General features: G+C 31.7%; 1 protein-coding gene across 2 annotated transcripts; it reads left to right on the top strand.

The window, feature by feature from the left end:
• The first annotated feature begins 523 nt into the window (after positions 1–523).
• LOC109805507 (ABSCISIC ACID-INSENSITIVE 5-like protein 2) lies at positions 524–6,482 on the top strand. 2 transcript variants are annotated; one of them, XM_020367592.3, is made up of 5 exons: positions 524–909; positions 2,405–2,524; positions 2,597–3,531; positions 3,612–3,683; positions 6,037–6,482. In XM_020367592.3, exons 3-5 carry the CDS (start codon positions 2,725–2,727, stop codon positions 6,115–6,117), a joined length of 960 nt encoding a protein of 319 aa, XP_020223181.2. In that variant the 5' UTR covers positions 524–909; positions 2,405–2,524; positions 2,597–2,724; the 3' UTR covers positions 6,118–6,482. The 2 variants fall into 2 exon arrangements, with proteins under 2 accessions (XP_020223181.2, XP_020223180.2); XM_020367591.3 differs by lacking the exon at positions 2,405–2,524.
• Positions 6,483–8,540: the final 2,058 nt, after the last annotated feature.

Genomic DNA, 8,540 nt, shown 5'->3' with positions numbered 1-8,540 from the left:
TAGTAAATATTTTACTTATTAAATATTTTTCAAAATTTATTTTTTCTTAATCGTTATTTTAAACCTATATGCATATTTATTAGCATTTTTCCTATTACCACATTATGGATACACAAAAAAGATGTAAATGTTTTTTTAGAACGTAGAAGATGTAAATGTTAGTAACAAAATTTTAAAATAAAGTTATTATAATATTAAAGAAAAATTTAAAAGCCTTGGTATATTTATTTTTTTGACAATAAATAAATATTTGTTTCTACAAACTGAAAGAGAGAAGGATAAAGGGTGAGAAAGTTTCTTATGACAATATCAAAATATTTAATTTTTTTATGATACCATAGAATTTTTTCGGTTTGAATAAATTTCTCACATACATATTTATACAAAACAAAAGAAAATGAGGTTTTTAAACATTAAAATCAATTTATAAATTTAATTTTTATGGAAGTTCTCTCCTCTTCTTTTTCCAAACAAAATACATAAATTGACTATAGTGATAAAAATTAATTTATTTTTGCCTAATTTATCCAAATAATTAGAGAAATAGAGAGACAAAAATGTTGAAAGAAGGTAGGGGGAAGAGAGCTTATGTCCGAAAAAGAAAAGTGGCAATGAAAATTGAGAATTGACAATGAAAATTGAGAATTGACATTGATTGTCGTTTTGTATTGTATGTGAAGAAAAGAAAATGGGCATTTGTGAATTGTGATTTGGTTTTGTCATTCTCTCTCTTCACTCACACCTAACTGTCTATTGTTGTTGTCTTTCTCCGACCACATTACATACAAACACAAACACATGCACTCTCAACACAACACAACACACACATTCCTTTGCTGAAGTTTTTGTTTTTTCAGACGCTCTCAATCCATTGCCTTCTCCACTCATCAGATCTCTTTCTCACACAAGGTACTTTTCCTTCTTTTTTTTTTTTTTTTTTTTCAAAATATTATTTCTCAGACCTTAACTCTTTCTTCTCACCCTTTATTATCATTTCTTTTCTCATGTTCAAAATTTGTGCTTTGTCACTAGCATATGCTCGGTTTTGTTTGTTGTGTTGTGTTGTGTTGTGCTCTGCATGATCTCATTATGACCCTGGATTGGTTGCATGCAAACGGTTCTTCCTTGTGTTTTTGTTTTTTAACCCCAACTTGTGTTCTTCAATTTTTCTGTTGTAAAATTTAGTCTTGAATTCTGGGCTTACTTGTTTTAAGAAAGTGTTTTGTTTCTTAATTGATGTTTCTGTGTCTGTTTATTCTAATTTTTTTTCTTCCTTTTTTTACTTTAGAGGGGAAATGGGTCTTGATATTGTTACCAAAGGGTTTTAGACCGGAAGTTTCACAGCACCTTTGTGGTTTTGAATGTGGGGTTTAGGGTCTCAATGGGAATTTAGTTGAGACTGATGTGTCTTTGAGCCTGCATGCAAGGTATCAATGGTCTTAATGCCCCTTTTGATGTTTATATGGAGAGAAATGGATGAATTTTGTAGTTTTTTATTTTTAGTTTTAGTTTTAGTTTTTTCTCTGAGAATGAGTGTGAATTTCATTTGCTTAAGTAAATTTCTGAGTTCTTCTGTGAAAGGCTAGTCTGGCACAAGGTGCACAAGGTTTTAAATTGTGGCTGTGGTTGGTTTCAGTTTATTCGTGATCCTTGATGTTAAGGGAAATTGCGGCAGCCGGTGTGGTGGCAATTGCAGTATGTGGTCGGTCGGCATGACTTTAAATCTTGATGTTGCAGCTGAAATTGTGGTTGCAGATTGTTTTTTAAAAAACTTTAGCCTGAATTGTTTGCTGGAGTTCATTTTTCCTTATAGTTTGTCTGTCCTCTGTTTCACCCTTGAAGATTCAGTTTTCAAGTTTATTTTTACTGTCTCTGGATTGTCAATTTGTTAAAGGGACAAAAAATAATTCAATTTTGTCATTTTAATATTATTTTAGTATTTTTTGTTTCATAAAGAAATAAAATAGTTTAAAGTGCTGTTAAATTATGGGTTCCTCGATTTCATTTTTCTCGGACTGGTTTGAATCCTTTAAATTTCAAATTATTGTGATCAAAGGACATTATTGCTCTATCTCTGCATGCCTGTGGATTCAATTCTTTTGTCCCCCAATTGAAAATGGAAACTTACAACAGTCACATCCAAAGCCCTATATCATAAGATGGAGTATGATGCCATTTTCTATGTCAAAAACTAAATTTCAGAAGAATGAAGAGCATTTAGATTTTGTTTTATTTATTTTTTTAGTGGTTTATCTTGATTTTTGTTTTTGGTCTTCCACTCTTCCTTGTTGAGCTATCATAGGCAAGATTCTGTCATTTTATACTCAGGGTTGTCCATATGGATTAAACGACCCAATTTACCTAAACATAAGTAGTGAATTGAGTTCAGTGTTTCTTTGCTTAGTTGTCAGGTTGTGGTCAGCCAGAGGATGATTGGGGACAGAAGATTTGATTGGACAATCCTTGCTTCCCTTCACTTTACTCTTTCCTTTTCACTTTATTTGGAAGCATGCAAGGCTTTTAGGTTACTGCAGATCTTATGAAATTTTAAGTTGATCACCACAGACGTGCTAATTTCAAATTTTGTATTTGACAGGTTCTAATTATGTGAGGCATAAGATTGAAGAAGACTTTGATCTGCTGCTTTTTCCCCTTCAGTGGTAAAACTTATGAAATATGGAGTGAATTGTTAACTCTGATAATTGGTTACCTGGGATCCGAACTATGGGGTCTCAAGGTGGTGGTGGTGATGAAAATGGAAAACATTCACAGCAGCAGCAGCCTTTGGTGCAGCAAAATTCAATGTACAGTCTAACACTCGATGAAGTTCAGAATCAATTAGGTGACTTAGGGAAACCACTAAGTAGTATGAACCTTGATGAGCTTCTAAAAAATGTGTGGAGTGCTGAGGCGAACCATTCCACTGGTGTGGACATTGAGGGTACTGCTCCAACTAGTAAAGCTGCACATCAGCATCAGGCTAGTTTGTCATTAACTGGTGCTCTAAGCAGGAAGACTGTTGATGAGGTATGGAGAGATATACAACGAAGCAAAGATAACAAAGATAAGAAGTCTCAAGAGAGACAGCCTACACTCGGAGAGATGACGTTGGAGGATTTCTTGGTAAAAGCAGGGATTGTTGCTGAAGCATCTTCTAATAGAAAGAATGACGGTCTTACACTTGGTGTTGATTCAAATGTAGCAGCACCACAGTTTCCTCAGCATGGTCCTTGGATACAGTATCCACAAACACAATATCAGCATCCACAACAGGGTTTAATGGGGATTTATATGCCTAGCCAGAATACAGTGCAGCCATTACACATGGGAGCTGGTGCTGCATCAGATGTTCCATATGCAGATAGTCAGGTAGCATTGTCTTCACCTGTTATGGTAAACTTGTCAGATTCTAGGAGACATGGGAGAAAACGGGGAACATCAGAGGATATGGTAGAGAGGACTGTTGAGAGGAGGCAGAAGAGGATGATCAAGAATCGCGAATCTGCTGCCCGTTCTAGAGCAAGGAAACAGGTGAGCATTCTCTTTCTTTTGAATGTCATGCTGTGTTTTTTTTAGTAAAAATCCTTAACTTGAATGATAATTATAATCAGGCTTACACAACTGAGTTAGAGCACAAAGTCTCACGTTTGGAAGAAGAAAATGAAAAGTTGAGGAGACAGAAGGTTTGGTTCTTCTTTGAATTTCTAGTTTTGTTCCACTCAATATTTTCTGTTAATTCAAAGTGCTGAATATAGCTTGCTGTATATCAAGTACAATCACAAAACAAATTTGGACAATCTTATTTGGGACATTTTATACTCACCTGCCTTCAAAAGATGAAAATACAGTCAGTGATCACAGTCTTAACTTAAATATTTGATAAAACTCTTAGCTGAAGCTGGACGTGATTGTTAAAAGTGTTTGTGTTGATGTTTTGATGGGAAGGATAAGGCAATTCCATGACTGGGGGAATTTTTTTCTTCACATTTTCCCCATTTGCATTGAAGGGATGAAGCTTCTCTTATTTCCTTCTCAGCTTTGCATTGTATTGGTTTTTTGAGTTTTTGAGAAACAACTTGTTTATATAGATAATGGACCATGGTGGTTGGTTTTTCCATAGTAATTATCCAATTATTTATCGATATATTTTAGGTTGACATTCAGCTGGCTAACATTATTGTAATCTGTGGTAATAATGATATGCTCGATTGAGTTTGACGAGTTTTAAATTCTAACTAGTAAATCAAAGAAATCAGGTGAATTTGTTCAAATTTTATTACTTTTAGTCTTGTCCATGTTGATGAACAAAACTATTTTTTGATGTTATGGCTTTTGTTAATTTTTCCTGTGCTGTTCATAACAGAAATAAGTTGTTATCAATAATCATTGAGCTAACCCTTTGACGGGTTTTCTGACTTATATTGTTCAAATTGGAATTCTTTTATTGATTAATTGTGATAGACTAAAATGGTTTAAGGATGGAGCATTTGATTAACATGATATCCTCAATACATTTAATAAAGATTACCTAATACACTTTAAAATATGATTCTATAGTTATTTTATTCTCTTGCTTTACTTTTATTTTATTTTATTTTGGTAATGACTATTATGAAATACCTGAGCTGTTCTAATGGGTATTTTGTATCTTGTTAACAATTATGATACTACCGAATTATTTAGTGTGAGGATTCTTTTTACTCCTATAAAGTTCTTTTTTGTTTTTATTAGCTAGTCACTTCTTCTGAAGTGGCTATTTTTACATTAATTCATGGAAAAGTAAAAATTGGCTTGCATTAGGAGCAAAAACTGGAGGAAGAAGGTTGGAGAAATTTTTTTTTTTTATTAAGCTTGGTTTTTTAGTAGGGATCACTAGCTAGTCTTAACATATTATGAACTTTGTAGAATTATTACGTCACTGTTGTTATCTCCTTTTGTCACTGCTTAAGCTTGTACAGATACATTAAGATTTGTTAAAAAAAATATTTGAGTCAGGTTCAATTGTTGCGATAAATATACAGAAATGATGAAGTAAAATATGGCTCAACTCTTGGGATAGATATAATAAACATTCAGGATCTATACATAACAACTTTAAGCTTCTGAGAGAGTTGGTCCTTGAGATCGTATTGAAGCCTGTGACTAACTGGTCAGGAATTTAATCCTTTTTGCTGCCAGGTGAATTTCTGCACAAATTTGGGTTTTTGCAGTATACACACTCACTAACGCACGGCCAGCCCAATGATAAGTGATGCCTAAAGCAAATTTTTAGAGTTTTTTTTTTTTGTTTTTTTTAAGTGAGAAAATATGTTAGGTCTTTTTGCTAACACAAGGCCTTTTTTGTCAACATATGAGGCCTTTTAACTTCATAAAATCTGAGGACAAATATGATTTTGTCGGTGGATCAAAAACTTAAGCTTTAGTAGCCTTACTCTTAGGTAAGTCTTGCATTATTGTTGTGCTCTTGCTCGAGGAGTGTGTTAGATATAAAATCATTCATGAGTCTTCCCCTAACATACTAAGCTTCAGGGGTTATTGGTCCTTGGCAGTTTGGGTTATCACATGCATACAAAGATACTAATATGAATCTCACTAGTTTTACAAGTTACAAAATTTGCTTAGACCTTGTGACAATTTAGCCTCTTGGAGCATCATTAGTTTCCATCTTACATAGTTACACTTTCATGACTGGTGTTATGCATCTTGAACTATATGCACATTATTTTCTGTTGATCCATGTATTTTGACCTGTTGTGGATTGGGTTGGTATGATCGTTTACTTTCATTTGTTAGTTTCACCTTCCCCGATCAGTCTCCTACAATGGAAGTAATTGGTAATAAGATCATGAAAGGATCAAATCATAGTTATTAATCCTTCATACAGCTGCCATACTCTGCAAAATCTTGTTGAATGTGTGTAGATGGTATCCATAATCTTCTCTGCCTATTCAAATCGTGGAAATGAGTTTTCGTTAAGTGGTCTTTAATGCATGCTGCTTCCTTGTTCCTTTATTAATTTTTCTCCTAAACTTGCAGGAGCTAGAGAAAATGTTATCCAGTGTCCCACCTCCTGAACCTAGATACCAGATTCGGCGAACGACATCGGCCTCGTTCTGACATCTGTACAATGCAGGGTTGTAGATATGAGTATCAAGGGATGCTTCTTTTAGTGTAATGTGAGTTGACAACTACCTTGTCTCTCAGGAGTAGTAGCTATTTGATGCATTTGCATCCAACGGCTTTTGTTTTTTTTCCCCCCTTTTTCTTCTTGTTAGTAGGATTGTCTAATTATAACGCCTCAGTGAAATCCTTGTAGTAAAAATTTCCTGGGGAATATTGTAGTTTTACCATTCATTATATAGCTTTTCTAATCATTTGTTGAGTTTATTATGAAACCTTGATAGTGGCTTGAATCTAGGGGATGCCATGGTTGTTGGGTCTAGAAATTTTTGAAGTTACTGGGAAAAAGGGTTGCTCTTAAAGGGATATGCACATGAACATCAGTCATTATTAAACCATAAAAATTTTAAGCCCATTTCCAGATCCTTTAATGTTGCAGTCTATAAATTAATGCATTCATGAAAAATGCTACTAAGGATTCTTTTTTCTTCACTTTTTAACACATTTTTTGGGTGAATTTCATGGTTTCTTGATAGGAGATCAACAAAATCCTATTTGTCACAAAAAACAAACCGAGATTTTAATGTAAATTATTTGGATGCAAGGGTAAAAATCGCCATAATAATCCATCTCCACTATGATGAAATTTGGATGTACAAATATTTGTAACAAGTGCACAAATTGTACAAATGGTAAGTCCAATAAGAATGAAGTAAATGAAAAATGTTTGTCTACAAAGCTGTTGTCCAAACTGATTTACTCAAATTTACAGACAAGACAACAAATCATCAATTCAATTGTTCACTTTGAAAAGTAGAAATCTTAACTCTGTTATCAAAGTTTCAGCATGATTTAATGGTTAATGAATTTATAATTGTGATTTGAGTTCGACAGAAGCTGTCAATCCAGTGGTCAATAAAATCATTATTGTGGGAGGAGTAATGATACAATCTTCGAAATTTTGTCCAAAAATACGTTCGAATTAATTATGATTGACATTTATAAATTTTTTTATTATAAAATATAAATTTTAATTAAAAAGAAAAAAAAAAACTATTTAATTAGTTGGAGTATGATTCGAAACATCCATTCGGAGGATATATCATTTTTCTTGTAGGAGATTTTTAACATGTCTTCCGATGGAAATGCAATTTTTTTTGGGTTTTTATTTTAATCAATATGGTATAATTTTTTCCCCCAAAATTTCAAAAATGGTTAAATTATACAAGATTTCTGGAAATGGGGTATGTCGGATTTCAGAGGCACGACATGTAAAAATACAAATTTTGTTTAAAAACACAACTTCTAGATTGATATTTTAAGTAAAACATTAGAGGTCATGTTTTATAACATGATTTATTTGGTTTTATTTTTATTTTTATCAAAATAAAATTTGAAGTCGTGTTTCTATTCACGACCGTTTTTTTTTTTTTTTTCATTTTCTTAAAATTCTTTTTTGAGAAATCGTGTCTTAAACATTAACTTTTTTGAGATCCACTTATTCAAAAAGTAAGTCTATTTAAATTTACTCTACTCAATAATTCATATTTTATATTAAATTTAGACGATTTAATTATTGAATTAAAAGTTCTTAATGTGTAGATTGGACATGCAAATTTAAAAAAAAAATTAAAAATTGTTTGATACTCTAATTCATTAATTCAAATCAATGTATGAAATGTTTTTTTTTTATTATCTATCAATTTGAATTTAAGAAATAAAGTATCAAATTATAAGTGATATACACATATAAAGTGATATGAATTTTCAATTTAACATTTAGATTTACAAAATTCACATTTAATTTAATGTTATTGTGTAGTGTAACACTACACCGATGTCGTTTAAACCCTCCTCATATATATATATATATATATATATATATATATATATATATATATATATATAAATATTTACCTTCCATCTTACCATTTTATATGTAAACGTGTTGATTTTTCTACTCTTTCCCTATGTCATGTAATATATTTGACTTTTTTTTTTTAATTTATAATTTTACCTCATTTTAAGCTTCAATCTTTTTCTTAAAAGAAAAGTAGGTGAATTGGGTTAATGGACTTACCATTTTCAATACAATCATTAAGACTTTATAAATGCTTGTAGAGGTACTTATATATTAGTCACCAACAAAGTTCTAACATTAGCGAAAATTGAACTCACATTTTTGGGACATGAGTCTATTTGTTAGCAATTGAACAATTCGAAATGATAACAAAATGCATAGGTTATTAGAAAGATATCAATTAAATATATACAAATAGTATAACACTTAATTACCTCATTTTCTTTAAAAAAAAATAAAAAAAATTAAGGAACTTTTAATTATTGGTAAAACTACAACTATTATTAACCAAAGAAAGTAATTTGTGTAAAAATAAAATATACTTTGACCAGAAGCATCC

Source organism: Cajanus cajan, chromosome 10, assembly GCF_000230855.2.
Source record: "Cajanus cajan strain Asha chromosome 10, NIPB_CcT2T_4, whole genome shotgun sequence".
NCBI lineage: Eukaryota > Viridiplantae > Streptophyta > Magnoliopsida > Fabales > Fabaceae > Cajanus > Cajanus cajan.
Note: the sequence above shows the minus strand (reverse complement) of the source record. Positions and strands in the feature narration are given on the sequence as shown.

Coding starts and splice junctions, on each gene's coding strand:
- LOC109805507 (XM_020367591.3), top strand. CDS start 2,725: ATGGGGTCTCAAGGTGGTGGTGGTGATGAAAATGGAAAACATTCACAG. Junction 3,532..3,611: donor GTTCTAGAGCAAGGAAACAG/GTGAGCATTCTC, acceptor AATTATAATCAG/GCTTACACAACTGAGTTAGA. Junction 3,684..6,036: donor AAAAGTTGAGGAGACAGAAG/GTTTGGTTCTTC, acceptor CTAAACTTGCAG/GAGCTAGAGAAAATGTTATC.